General features: G+C 38.9%; 2 protein-coding genes across 9 annotated transcripts in view; one reads left to right on the forward strand and one right to left on the reverse strand.

The window, feature by feature from the left end:
* On the forward strand, positions 1 to 8,349 carry GPATCH11 (G-patch domain containing 11). 2 transcript variants are annotated; one of them, XM_033053853.2, is made up of 9 exons: positions 1 to 349; positions 442 to 668; positions 1,513 to 1,554; positions 1,634 to 1,754; positions 2,431 to 2,521; positions 3,661 to 3,765; positions 4,534 to 4,615; positions 5,170 to 5,254; positions 7,468 to 8,043. In XM_033053853.2, the coding sequence occupies exons 1-8, from the start codon at positions 309 to 311 to the stop codon at positions 5,223 to 5,225; spliced, it is 765 nt and encodes a 254-aa protein (XP_032909744.1). In that variant the 5' UTR covers positions 1 to 308; the 3' UTR covers positions 5,226 to 5,254; positions 7,468 to 8,043. The 2 variants fall into 2 exon arrangements, with proteins under 2 accessions (XP_032909744.1, XP_032909743.1); XM_033053852.2 differs by having other exon boundaries at positions 2 to 349; positions 7,895 to 8,349.
* The window catches only part of EIF2AK2 (eukaryotic translation initiation factor 2 alpha kinase 2), a 24,554-nt gene continuing 18,347 nt past the window's right edge, over positions 8,054 to 14,260 (reverse strand). For all 7 annotated transcript variants that reach the window (XM_033053837.2, XM_033053835.2, XM_033053838.2 and 4 more), the window contains 4 exons: positions 11,802 to 11,927; positions 11,132 to 11,227; positions 8,258 to 8,320; positions 8,054 to 8,167 (listed from right to left, as the gene is read on the reverse strand). In XM_033053837.2, coding sequence (XP_032909728.1) covers positions 8,054 to 8,167; positions 8,258 to 8,320; positions 11,132 to 11,227; positions 11,802 to 11,927 — 399 coding nt within the window. The remainder of the gene's footprint in view (positions 8,168 to 8,257; positions 8,321 to 11,131; positions 11,228 to 11,801; positions 11,928 to 14,260) is intronic.

Genomic DNA, 14,260 nt, shown 5'->3' on the forward strand with positions numbered 1-14,260 from the left:
AGGCTGCTCCTGCCGCTGTCGCTGCTCCTGCCGCTCTCCCTGCTCCCGGTGCCTGGCTGCAGCTCGGTGGGGATCCCGGGCGTGGAGCGGCGTTGCGGCTGCTCCGGCGGTAGCGTATCCCGGGAAGACGCGCTGTGGGCTTGCAGGCGGGCGCAGGTGCCCCGGAGCAGCCCGGCCCGGCCCGGCAGGTTCAGGTGTTTTCGTCCCTCCGTCCCCCGCTGGCAGGGTCCGCGCGGAGAAACGGAATGTTCGGTAGCACGCACTGACGGTGTCCATAGGCGAGGCGTCGCCATAGAGGCGTGCTAAGCATGGAGGAAGAGGAGGACTATATGTCTGATTTATTTATTAAGTAAGTAGGTAGTTCTTTTCTTTCACCTTTCTTAAGTGATTGTAACCTCTTTAAAAATGCTAAAAATGTTTGCTGGAATTACTAACTTGCAGGCAGGATGTAAGGCCAGGCTTGCCCATGGTAAGGCGGGTGAAGGAAGCTATTCAGAAAGAAGAAAAGCAAAAAGAAGCTAATGAGAAGAACAGACAAAAAAGCATAAAAGAAGAAGAAAAAGAGAGACGTGATTTGGTACTGAAAAGTGCATTGGGCAACGAAAACAAAGGCTTTGCTTTACTCCAGAAGATGGGCTACAAGAGCGGCCAGGCCCTTGGCAAAAGTGGTAAGTTTGTCACCTGGAAAATGTATGTCTGTATTCAGCTATACCTTAATATTTTACAGACTGCAGCTGTCACTTCATTTGTTGACAGGTCAATACGTGCCTCTTGAAGAGCCATAGCATTACAGAACTGTGAAGGTACTTGACAGAACTAAGTAAGAGAGCAAATCCCTAGAACTGAAGTAAAAATAGTACAAGCTATTGAGGGATGCAAGGGAAGAGCAGCATTAGCAGCTCAATAAATGCACTTGCATATGTGCATACCTACAGGAATTGCATTAAGGATGTTTTAATGGTTTTGAAAAGCTAATAGTGTTTAAGAAAACATCAGACCCTCTTGAAATTTATCGCTGGATTTTGCAAAAGAAATCGTGCACACTGTACTTCCCTTATGTAGCCTTAATAGATGAAGTAAAATCAGTAAAACAAGGACTCAATAACTGCTGTGCCAGTTTAGTGTCTCTGGCAGACAGTCACAATGAACTGGCCCAGACTTCTTTTTATCATTGCTGTGAGATTGCAGAATGAAAATGCTCCAGAAGGAGGTAACAAAGCAGTCTTCATCACAGGCATGTTACAGCTGTCATGTTGACACCTCTTCTTTCACTTTGGTCCTGTAATGAAAAATGTCCATAGGCTTCCAGCAGACAAGCCCAAAAAAAGGGAGTTACCAGTACAGCTGTGTTATTTGTAGTGCACGAAATGTATATTGATTAGGAAGTTTTCAACGTCCAAGCAAAAAAGTGACAATAAATGGCAAGAGCAGCTTGCCTGCTTGAATATACTGCACAAATCATTCTTTGAAAAAAACTCTGTTTTTTAAATTGCCTTATTTTTTCTCTCACAGGAGAAGGCATTGTTGAACCGATTCCTCTGAACATAAAAACAGGTTTGTGGTGCTTTCTGATTTATTTAGTTGGATATCAGAGCCCCTCAACTGCTTACATTTGTCTTTTGAACTTACATAGGCAGAAGTGGGCTTGGTCATGAGGAATTAAAAAAGCGAAAAGCCGAAGAAAAACTGGAGAGCTATAGACAAAAACTTCATATGAAAAAACAGGCAAATGAACAAGCTGCAGATCAGTTCAGGTAAAGTCCTACAACTGATATTCCAAACAATGTCTGAATAGCAATTCTTTTTGTGCTTGAAGTTTGGTTATTCTTTTAATGTGCTACTATTTTTGAAAGTTTTGAATGAAAGGTGAGAGTTACAGAGTAATTGTTTCCCAGTTATAAAGCAAAAGTAGATGAACACTGTAATGCTATAAGCATGTGCTGCACCATTTAGTTTTGTAATTGTTAATAATGCAAACAGTATACATATTAACCTAGGTCATATGCGGCTTTTTTATTTTGAGAAACATGTACTTTGAAAAATAAAATCCACAGATATCCCTGAGCAATTTTGGTATAATGATTTGAAAAGTCGGGGTATATTTTTAGAGATTGTGTTTTGGTTTCCTCTTGATTTGCTGGTAATATATGGAGAAGAGAAGCCTAGGAAAGGCTCTATCTTTTCGGAAAACCTGATGACGAAACAGTGTAGTGTGGTCAAAAAAACGTATCTTGAAGGTATAATTCCCAAGAAATACAAGTGCGTTCCCACAGAAAGAATGTCAGAATGACTTCTTAACTTCAATGTTGTTCAGGTCTGAGAAAATTAGTAGGAATAGAATCTTAGATTTTCGGGTTTTGTAAAGCTGTGGACTGTAATGCATCTGTCACTGTGTCTGCCTGCTTATTTATCTCTACTTGTTCTTAACAGAATAAGATTCAAAACCAAACAAGAAGAACGTAAGATGGAAGGGGACCTGCGAAAAAGCCAGAGGGCCTGCCAGCAATTAGATATGCAAAAAGTGAGACCTGTGGGGTTTCCTGGGGGGTTGGAAGGAAGACACAGAGGTTAGAGATATAAGCTGCAATGTAGTGGTTCAGTTCTTGGAAGTTCTCTAAAACTGTAGAGTAACTAGCTTAAAGTCTTGATGTTTGGCAGCACTTCAGTCCTCTTAAAATATTTTGAAGTCTATAATTGTACCATTAAGATAGTTGAAGATGCACACCAAGCTCACGGTAACTTACGTGAGGACCTGTGTTTTTGTTTCTGCATTCTTGTGGTTATTTCTGAGCTGTTTGCATATCTTCCAGTAGCCAGTATCAGGCCATCCTCAGTAATGGTGCTGTTTGCTTCAGGTGAGAGAGCAACATCATCACACAGTGACTGACATTGGGAATTGACTCTGGAAGTTATCTTGTTCAGCCTTGCTCTTCAAGCACAGTCAGTTAAAGCAAGTTGTCCAGGACCAGGCAGATTTTTAGTATCTCCAATAATGGGGGATCAGCATTGAGGTAATTAGCAGATTCACCAAAGTACCATTAAAAAAACAAAAAACCCCATAAAACTAAGTACCTTCCACTTGCAAGGGCAGTAGTAGTGAACCACTATGAATTTTTGCCAGTGGAAAACTTCAAGGTTTTTTTTCTTCCATTAACCAGGCAGAGGTTAATAGCACCTCACAAGTTGTGCTGAGATGGTTCAATACTACTTAGTTTGCTTCAAATGAAGTCAGCTGAATTAAGCTTAGATCATCCTTGTTTACTTTTCTTCCTTTAACTTTACCTGAGGTGAATTAGGAAGCACCACCTCATCTCTTGATAAAATAACTTGGAGCAGCATTCTTCAACTGATAAACAAGGGTATCTGCTCACTGGCTTGGTGTGAGATTATGTTGCTGTGTAGTCTTGCATGTACCAAACATAGATGAAATAGAACTAGGTGCTAGCACTGGCATGCATTCCATTGTTTAAAAAAAAAAAGGTGAATAATCCTTCTTTTGGATTGCTGTACTTACCTACAGCTTTAGTAATTCTTGGTTATACTATACATGCAAGTTTTAAAAGGCTAACAGCTCACTTCCTAGAAATTAGCTTTATCCAGCATCTTACAAGAAAACTTACAAAGACAAATAACTTCCATTTTAATCCCTTGTTGTTTAAGGATATTGATGTTCCCAAGGAGACTTGGTTTTGGATAGAACCTGAAGAGGAAGACAAAAAGGATGAGGAAGACAAGGAAGATGAATGCACAAGCTCAGACTTAAGTGTAAGCCCTGCAACTGAATTAATCATCCAATTAAGAATTAAATATTCCTTGAAACAGTATGTATGTATACATACATGTATAAAGGATGTATGTATATGTGTTTCCCACACTGTAGTAAAGGGCCTCTTTGTAATCCCTGAGCAGTGACTTCTAGCAGTTACATGACAGAACACTGATTTACTGCTTATCTGTTTTGAGGCTGATCTTTGAAAAAAGTAGCCTAGAAATTAAATTCTAAATATTTTTGTGCCTTAGCCAAGATATGCAAAATCAGTTATGTGCTTTTGAGTTTTAATTTTGGATGCCTCATCTCATGTCTGAGGTTAAAGTTTAGAGTCACTAATTAATTTCTGAAAGTGCTTCACAGATTATCTCAAGATGGACATTGGAAATACATATTTTTAAGAACTACATTACACAGCTGTTGTTAGCCTTACGTGTTTGATTGGCAGAGATTAGGTGTAAAAAAACCACAAGAGATACCATATACATGAAATCACATAGCTAAATAATATTTTTAGCTCACTCTCTTCAGAGCAGGTTTCTTAGCTGGTAAGGATAAGCAAACAACAGCCATTAACCTTCCAGAGATCATGAATTCCTGTGCACTGTTCTCCAAATGCAGGAAACTTCTTGTCTTACTGAGCTACAGTCCTCTGTAGCTTTTCTATAGCATTAGGTTACACACTTTATTTTAGCAAACCAGTAGCTCAAAATGGTTTATGTCATGTGAACTCCAGGTCATCACATAACTCTTCATATCTTTAGGTATCAGAAAAGCTACACATCCTGACAGCTTATTTGAGAGAAGAGCACTTCTACTGCATTTGGTGTGGAACAACCTACGAAGGTGAGAGTGAACCAAGCTTTTGTATGCAGCTAGACTCCAGCTATAGAATATATCGTTTGTGCTTCTCTTACTGCAGCTTCCAAAGCTACATAGCAAATTTACCTTCCAGGCTGTTGGTTTTTGCTTTGTCCATATTGTTACTGTGATTATTAGCCAGTTTTTAGGTTTATATGCAGAAAAACCAAAACCAACCAACCAAAAAAAACCCGTACACAACAAACCACAGCCAACCATACTGACATTTATTTGCATTTATATTAGAATGTAATTAATTTTGAGAAAACATAATTCAGATATTAAAACCAATACCATAAAAAGCTGAAAAAGCTGGGAGGTGTTCCTGAAAAAAATAGAACAACATCCAGTTTCACAGCAACAAAGAGTAGAATTTCTATTCGCTGTTTTAGAACAAAATTGAGAGTTACAAACTTGTAAACTTTGAATTCTATTTAATCTGTTCTACATGGATTCTAGAAATATTTCTAGCAACCATTTTTTCCTTCCCTGAGCTTCAGTTACTCACTTTTTTCCTTATTTTTTTGTTTATCCTTTAGACTCTGAAGATTTATCTTCAAACTGTCCTGGAGACAGTGCTGCAGATCATGACTAAAGCCAGTCTAAAGGAAGGAGCCCTGATAAGTATGTATAGTTCATATTATCTTTTAAAAGGCTCAAAACTGTGCCATACTCAAGAATTCATACCAAAGTATGCAGAAGAAGAGTTTAAGTTGACAAGTTAAATTCATATTTTCTGTTTGCACAATTTAATAGGAATTAAAACTTGGTATTTGTAATTGAACTATCATAATTGAGATGGAGGTTGTCTTTCACATCTTTGTTTATGCACTGCCCAACTGGTAATAAAAGTCAAGTATAACTAAAGGCATAAATATTGGCTAATCACTTTATGACATAATGTGTTAAACAGGGTTTGTTCATCTTTAGAGAGATGCCTAAATACCGGACTGGTTTTGCTTACTGTCTTAAACTGAGTGGGGGGGAAAAAAAGCTTGTGAAACACGACAGTGACATTAGTCAAACCAATTTTTTGTTGTATATAAAGGTGCATATTTTCCATAATTAAATAGATTTAGATCATGATGGTGGGTTTTCATTTTTTTACATAAAAATATTTTTTAATTGACCTTTTATAATTCAGACCTTTTTTAACAGCAGTCGCTACTATAACCGTTTATAAAAAGTTAATGCTGAAGTATACAAATACTATGCAGAGAAAATATATCAAAAACTACTGAGACAAACTCAGTATTACTTAACAGCAAGATACTATTTCTAGTGATACTATTACTAATGATGCTATTTCACTCTGTCCAGAAAACGTAAAGGAAATTCAGCCAAAAGATTGTCACATATGAATTTTCATATTATGAGTCGTTTCATAGAATTGTTTAGATTGAAACATACCTTTAAGATCATCAAGTCCAACTACATGTTAATTTTATCCCAATAGATTGAAGAGAAGAAATAGTAGTATTTTTTCTGTAAGGATATATAATCTCTCACAGATGTTGACCACTGCAAAGAAACACTAATTAGTTTATAGTTGTGAAATACCTTATGAATTCCAGTCAAGGATAAGGTTAGGAAAGCATAAAGCCCTGATGGAATTCAGTCTGGCCGGGGATCTCAAGATCAGATTCAAGAAAATCTAAAGAACCTAGAAGTGCACAAGTCCATCGGACATGCATCTACTCGTCCTGAGGGAACTGACAAATAAAGTTGCCTTGAGTTGGAGTTGTTCAGCTTGGAGAAGAGAAGGCTCTGGGAAAACCTTAGAGCAGCCTTTCAGCACATAAAGGGGGATGCCCAGAGAGCTGGAGGGGGACTTTTTCCAAGGGCATGTTGTGACAGGACAAGGGAGAATGGCTTTGAAATGAAAGGTTGAGATTAGATACTAGGAAGAATTTCTTTACTGTGAAGGTGTGAAGCACTGGAACAGATTTCCCAGAGAAGCTGTGGATACCTCATTGTGGGCAGTGTTCAAAGCCAGGTTGAACAAGGCCTTGAGTAATGTCATCTACTGGGAAGTCTCCCTGCTGAGGGCAGGGGGGTTGTTCTTTAAGGTCCCTTCCAATCCAAACCATTCTATGATTCTATATATGTGATTCATGATAAAGAGAAAAAAAGAAAACAGTGTAAGGCCTTACAAAAGTATGTACAATCACATTCTTATTTATCAACACATACTTGCACCAGAACATCACTGATTTCCCTAAGAATGTAAATACTTTCATTTGTATTACTACTTTTAGAGCAGTCATCCACTTTACAATATTTCATATATTACCTATTTTTTTTGCTTAGAAATCTCTGCTCATTTTCCTTATAGAGTTATATTGGCCCTAAATCAGTGAACAGTTAGACAAGACAGAGCTCAAAGACAAGCACCTTGAAGGTCCAATGTGCCTGTCTTTTCACCCTGCTCCCCACACCACACACAGTACTTCAAGTTCAGCTAAGGCTGAACTCTAAAGGATGTAAGTGAAGAGTAGCAGAGAACCTGCTGTTCCCTTTTGTGGGGCTGGTGGCAGGCACACCAGAGGTACTCATTACAGTTACTAAGGGTTAGGCATGCCTCAGTATTACAATAATGGACTAAAACCTAGAAGCATGGGAATGTTTAAAGTGCTTTCTCAGCCTAGGATTTCAAATGGTTACTACTGAGGCAATTGGAGAATTTTCCTATATTAATAGCACCTTGAATGTTCCTTTCTAAAAAAGACAACCATCAAAACTTTAAAAGTTTTCAAAAACTGAGATTTGTCTTATATTAGATTTCCTAGAAGCTGAATATTTAACATTTAAATTCTTAAGAAATCCTCATTTTACAGGTTTAAATTCTAGAGCACTGAAGGTGCTAGGTCAGCAGCAGCTGTGAAGAGATAAGAAAACACGCCTTAAAGTACTGAAATTCAGTGAAGATTAACATTCACCTATTCCTAGTATTTTTTCTGCCAAAACTACTCTTGGTATCAGTGGGGGGATTCCAGTAATTATTAGAAGTATCAGTGAACAAATCAGAAAGGTTTGAGTCACATACCACCAGACAGCACTTCTTCCATGGAAAGCAATAGATAACTGTAAGGGATAATGGATGCAGCACATGCAGGGATTTGCCACAGCCCAGTTAGCACTTAAGCATATCAACATAATCTTCAGCAGGGGAAAAGGACTGGGTTCTATTACTTATTGTACAAATCAGTCCAGCTCATCCACAACCCATGTTTCCACGTAAAAATTGCACATGATTTCTTGCAGAAGTGCCCTGTCCTGGTTGCAGCTGGCAGACACGAATGGTGATGTGGCCAAGGAAAAGACATGCCCCACATCTTGCTGTTGCTTCTGACATCTGTTGTCACTTCATCAATTGTAATAAATTCATCATACTCTGGATTTAAACACAGTATGAAAGGACATTTAACAAGAATAATTTCTAAGTGCCTTCTCTGTATCAACAGACTTAACAATGTCAAGTAAATGAGATACAGTGATTCTTCGCGATGTTGAAAGCATCTTCTTTATTGTGGATGCCTGCAAAAAATACTAAATGTTAGTAGGGGGTTTTTTTGGTTTGTTTTGTAAGTTAATACAATAACCAAAAAATATATTAAAATCCCATACCTCTGTTGGAAATCGTTTCATGAAGTCCTCTGGAAGCTCACCTTCTCTAACAGAAGGCCATACCTGAAATTAATAAAAAAGAATAGTTTTGGTATGCTTACATTTGTTATGTTTTGTATCTCTACCTTATGATGTATATAGTTTACTGAAGTAGTTAGGAGAACACAAATCTACAGAAAATGTAAGGCTTCAAACAGTAACTGTAAATAGTTTGAAAGTTGGGGTTTTTTTATTTAGTTGTATGTGGGTTTGGTTTTATGGTCTTTTCATCAACTATTATCCAATAATGACATGTTTGTTTCAATAGTCCTCTCTATTTCAGAACTATTATCTTTCTTTCCTTAATTTAAAAGTAATGGATTTATATTCTCTCATGACATTAAAATAAAAAAATCAGACAACTGAATTTGTTTGCAAGCCAAAAGGCATGCTTCCTCCTTTTTATCATATTCAGTATCACACTCTTATTTCTGAGTCACTGCATAAAAGTCTACATGGACTCCAAAGAACCAACAGGACTTTGGTATTGCATGCTTTAGAAATGGCTTATGGTTAACAATTTTTTTTTCTATATGACAAATGACAATGTCTCTCACAACATCCTGACAGGCAAGCTCAGCAACAGCAGTCTGGAACAAATGGCTGAACAGCAGGTCCCAGAGGGTCACACTCAGCAGCACAGGGTCTAGTTGGAGGCCGGTCACCAGTGGTGTCCTCCTAGCTTCAATACTGAACCCAGTATTATTTAACCTGATCACCAATGACCTGGATGAAGGGGCAGAGGCCTCTTCAGGTTCACGGAAGACACAAAGCTGGGAGGAGTGACCAACACCCCAGAGTGCTGTGCAGCCCTGAAGGACTTTGACAGACTGGAGAGATGGGCAGCGAGGAACCTTCTGAAATTCCACAAAAGGAAATGCAGAGTCTTGCACCTGAGGAAGAATAACCCTGGGCACCAGTACAGGCTGGGGGCTGACCTGCTGGAAAGCAGCTCTGTGGAGAAGAACCTGGGGGTCCTGGTGGACAATAAGCCATCCACGAGCCAGCAGTGTGTCCTTGTGGCCAAGAAGGCCAATGGAATCCTGGAGTGCATTAGGAAGGGCACTGCCAGCAGCTCAAGGGAGGTGATCCTGCCCCTCTGCCCAGCCCTGGTGAGGCACATCTGGAGTGCTGAGTCCAGATGTGGATGACTCCTCAGGACAAGAGAGGCATGGAGCTGCTGGAGTGGCTCCAGAGGAGGGTAACAAAGATGACTGAGGCACTGGAGCATCTCTCCTAAAAAGAAAAGGCTGGGGGAGCTGGGGCTGTTCAGCCTTGAGAAGAGGCACTGAGAGGGGAGCTCATCCATGTCTGTGAGTATCTGCAGGGAGGTGCCAGGAGGATGGAGCCAGGCTCTGCTCAGTGGGGTCAAGCAATAGGACAGGAGGCAATGACAGAAACTGATGCATCGAACATTCCACCTGAACATGAGGGTGATCATCTTTACCGTGTGGGTAACTGACACTGGAACAGATTGTCCAGAGAAGTTGTGGAGTCTCCCTCACTGGAGATACACTGGACACAAGCCCAAGTAATGTGCTCTAGGGAACCCTGCTTGAGCAGGTAGGTTGGACTAGATGACCTCCAGTGGCCCCTTCCAACTTTATCTATTCTGTGATTCTGCAAGTGGCTTTCCAGGTAAACAGAGCAATCTGCTTAATTCATTTGCTGTTAACTATTGTAATGTCTGCTTGAAGATGACAGTCATGTTCTTGGACTTAGCTGTGTATCCTGAATCATCAGCTAGTCTTATGGATCCCTATAAGCCTGGCACAGCAAGCCCTTCACAACCATTATCCAGTAAAAGAACAGCTCCTGTGAACTTCAAGGTTTTTCCTACTCTTTAGCAGTAGCTTTAGGCCTGTCACCCTACCTGCTGGGGATCATCAACTGAACCAGTTGCTCAGCACAGAATAATCAACTTTGCTTTTACACTATGTGCTCACAGCAGGACTTGCCATCACTAGAGTTCATCATCATGTTCCATTAAGTGAAATTCTTTCTAATCTAATGGAGCAACTGAAGACCATCCTAAGACTTTCCATCCACATCATTTCCCCACCTGCCTGAAGAGCACAAAATTTTTATAGTTTAAGGAAATTACACTTTTCCAACTGTAAAATTCATGGGACTGTGCATGCATTTGCAGTCAACTGTGAGCAGGAACAGAAGATCTGAGGAAGTACTGCAAGGTGGCTGGACAGAGCCAAGTTGAACAGACATCACTGCCCTACCAATATGCAGGTTTGCACATAAAAAGTTCAAAACACATACAAGATAACTTTTTTAAAAAGCTTAAGTAACATGGAGTTTCTTTTTGAAAAAATATCTGTTTCGCTTAAAGCAATGTGTTCCAAATAATTTTTTTTCATCTTGGAAAACTGCAAGGGTTTTGATTTGGTGGAAACTCTTCTTGCTCCACTGTGCAGTGAAGACAAGAGCATGGCAGAGACAAAAGTCACCCATCCACAGTTTTTATTTTCTAAAATCCAAAAAATACTCCCTTTAAGTTTCTGATCAAAGAAAAAGATTTATAAGAAGCTTGACATACTTTTTTGCTTGACATTATCCTTTTTAAAGCATGCTTGGGCTTTAGTGAATATGTAGTAGGACAGAAATGAAATAAAACTAATATTTCTTTCCTTCATTTATGACATTCCAACTCAGGTTGAGGACTTAGAGGCTTTATGGAAATGAATTAAGGGGAAAAAAAGCAATTAGAGATAGTACTCTAGATAAAGAGATTCCTTCTAAAATGCTACCAATATGTGATATTAGCAGCAAGGCAAAACAACAGCAAAACAGTGGGAGTTTTTAAATTTAAAGATTACTTACCCTAGATTTTTCATGACCAGTGATTGCCGAAAGAATTTCAAACCAAATTAATCCCAGTGCATAAATATCTACTTCCTTTCCATATCTGTCCCCAGACTAGAAATATTAGAACAGAACAATACAGGCATCAAATCCAACTGCAGAACAGCACTTCTTAAAGCAAAATTTGAAGTCAGCAGAAATTCCTACCCCAAGGCTACAAGACTGGCCCTACTCAATATCCTTCTATTTGTTAACCCTTTCAGCCTCAGACCTGGTAAACAGTGACTATTATGTCACATTGAACACTCTGAAATTAAGATTTCTACAGACCTGTACAGATAAAGCATGCCAATATTACCCTGTGACAAATAATTAAACAAACAGAAAAAAAATTACAATTAACAGGGGGCCTAAATTCAAATTTAAGTATATATCTGGCAGCCTGTTTTACAGAAGCATTCCTTACAGCACGCAGTGTCAGACTGTATGTTCATACAGAGCAAAAAACGTTACCAAACTTTTGGTAAAGCTTTCTCCAAAATAAAGTTATCCTCACATACAGTCACACCAGGGAACTTCAGGCACTTTAGGAGCTTGCTTTAATACTGAGATTAGGATTGAGAACATCCAATGCTGAATTTATAGCACACATCTAATTACAGAGACACTGATACAGCAGGATAATTACCTGTTCTGGTGCCATATATGATTTTGTTCCTCTGTCCTCAGTCAGAGTCTCAAATGCCACAGAAGTCACAAGACCGAAGTCACCTATTTTTATTTTATCATCGCGTGATATGAATATATTCTGAGGCTATTTTTGTATATATAAATTTAAAAAAAGGAAAAAAAAAAAATCAGCAAATGACCAAGGTTTATCATCAAGCATAATCAGCCACAGAAGCCTTCCCCATAAAATCTGATAATTGTTCAGAAAGTAGCATTAAGAAACTAATGGTGTGGAAAGAAAGAAGTTAAATCAATTTTTAAAAACACAAACTAAATTTCAAGTAGTACATTCTGCACCTTTTTTCCACTAGCTCAGTCATAACTGTGTCATGCTTTAATTGCTCTTCAAATACATTGTGCATATAACATTCTATAGCCCAAAGTGCTTTTCACTCTTCAATCCTAGCCAGGACTTGATACACTTGGGCAAAGCATTTAGTCTCACATGGAATTCCACTCAAGTCAGAGTTTCTCCTAGGCGCAGAAGGATAGTGTGTTCCAAATCAAATGCAGAGTTAAGGTTTACTACAGGTATCTCAGAGTATCACTTTTAGATTTCCATTAAACTTCCCCTTTTTAAATTTGACAGTGTCACATTTTAAGGCCAGTTGGCAACTAAACACCACGCAGTGGAATGGGAGGGAGAATCAAAAGTAAACTTGCAAGCTGTGTTAAAAACAGTTTAATAATTAAAACAAAAGTAAAATTTAATAATAATGGTAAATAACAATGATAATAAAAGGATTAAAAAAAAACAAACCAAGTAGAAACAAGTGATGCACAATACAATTGCTCACCACCCGCTGACTGATGCCAGATCCCTTCCCTGAGCCCAGATCAGCCCTCTTCCATGTAAAAAAATAGTCTTTGACTTAAAATAAATACTACCTAGTAGCAACCAAAACATCAATGTGTTGTCACTATTATTATAATACTGAATCCAAAACACAGCACTGTACCACCTACTGAATAGAAATTAACTGTATCCTAGCCAAAACCAGAACACAAAGTCAAGCAACTAAAAGTAGAACTTCATATGCTTCAATTAAGTTTTCCACAGAAGATAAGGAAACTATACTTCTGAAAGTCTTTAAAACAAAACCAATGCCTCATGCTGTCTTTTATCTGAAGAAGCTCCAGTGGACCATAAGGCCAGGAGATACTTAATAGTCAACAGGAAGAGATCTTCATGTAAAGAATGTTCAGTGTAGTTGTTCTGTTCAAGTCTGACCATATCCACACATATTTAACATAGCACTGTATATTAAATACAAGTATTGTATAATATTTAAATATTATAGCTTTAATCTCAGCTTGAACCTATCCTGCAACTTTGATTCTGGGCTATGGAGATCTCAGATGGCCAAGATGACAGCAGATCAGAGAGCAAAGTTCGTCAATTCAAATACAGGTAGAAGAGTCAGCAGTACAACTTGGTTCTGGTCAGGAGAGGGTTAATTTGTACCCTAATCAGTGGGGGATACATAGCTAGAACATGGAGGTTATTCTATACCACTTCATGTCATTTTCTGGGAATGAGGGAAGGGTTCATTTCCAAGTCATGGGAGCATGGCATTATCAGGTAGGACTCCATGCTGAACTTTTTGCATGTGAATCTCTCTTTAATGCTATTACTGTTTTTGTTTATTTTTTTTACTTATTGCTGTTTCCAGTAAATTGTTCTTGTATCAACATGCTCTTTATCTTTTGTGCCTCCAATTCTCCTCTCCAGCCTGCCACAGGGGAGACGGGAAGTGAGCAAGTAGTGTGTGAATTCAGTAGGAGCATTAAATTGGAGAACACCACTGCTGACAGACCACAGCCTTATTCCTACCTCAGCTAGTAGAGCATGAGACTCCTAATCTCAGGGTCAAGGGTATGAACCCCATGTCGAGCATCAAATACAGCCAGAGTGTGTAGGGGGTCAAGTGAGGCACTTGTGGGTTCACTGGAGCTGCCTGCTGTGAAGAGACTTCAGTCCCAGCTCTCAAGGTCTCTGGTGGTGGGAATTTGACTGCTAGAGTGGCTGCTGAGTGGTCAGGTAGGGAAGTTAGCTTAATCCTAGGAATGCCACCACACTAATGATTTTTTTTCATGGAGTGACTTAAAAGTGTAAGCAACATTATAGTGTCTGTCCTGAAGCCATGAAGGCTTTGTCCCTTATAATCTTAAAACTGAAATAAAATCATCTTATGACTGCACATCTAGACACTGAAATTCTATCCAAAACTGTAGCATTCAAACATTTGTATGCATACACAAAAGTAACTAGAGCATGTTATCAAACACAGCATGTATTAGGAGAGATAAACTACCCCTTTACAATATGGCAAGAGCGAGCTCTCTACACTCAACTTTTCTTTTTCCAATAGGAAGTCTTGTGACCCACTAACACACTGAAAATACTTGTTAGCTGAT

The sequence above is a fragment of the Catharus ustulatus genome, chromosome 3 (assembly GCF_009819885.2).
Source record: "Catharus ustulatus isolate bCatUst1 chromosome 3, bCatUst1.pri.v2, whole genome shotgun sequence".
Taxonomy (NCBI): Eukaryota; Metazoa; Chordata; class Aves; order Passeriformes; family Turdidae; genus Catharus; species Catharus ustulatus.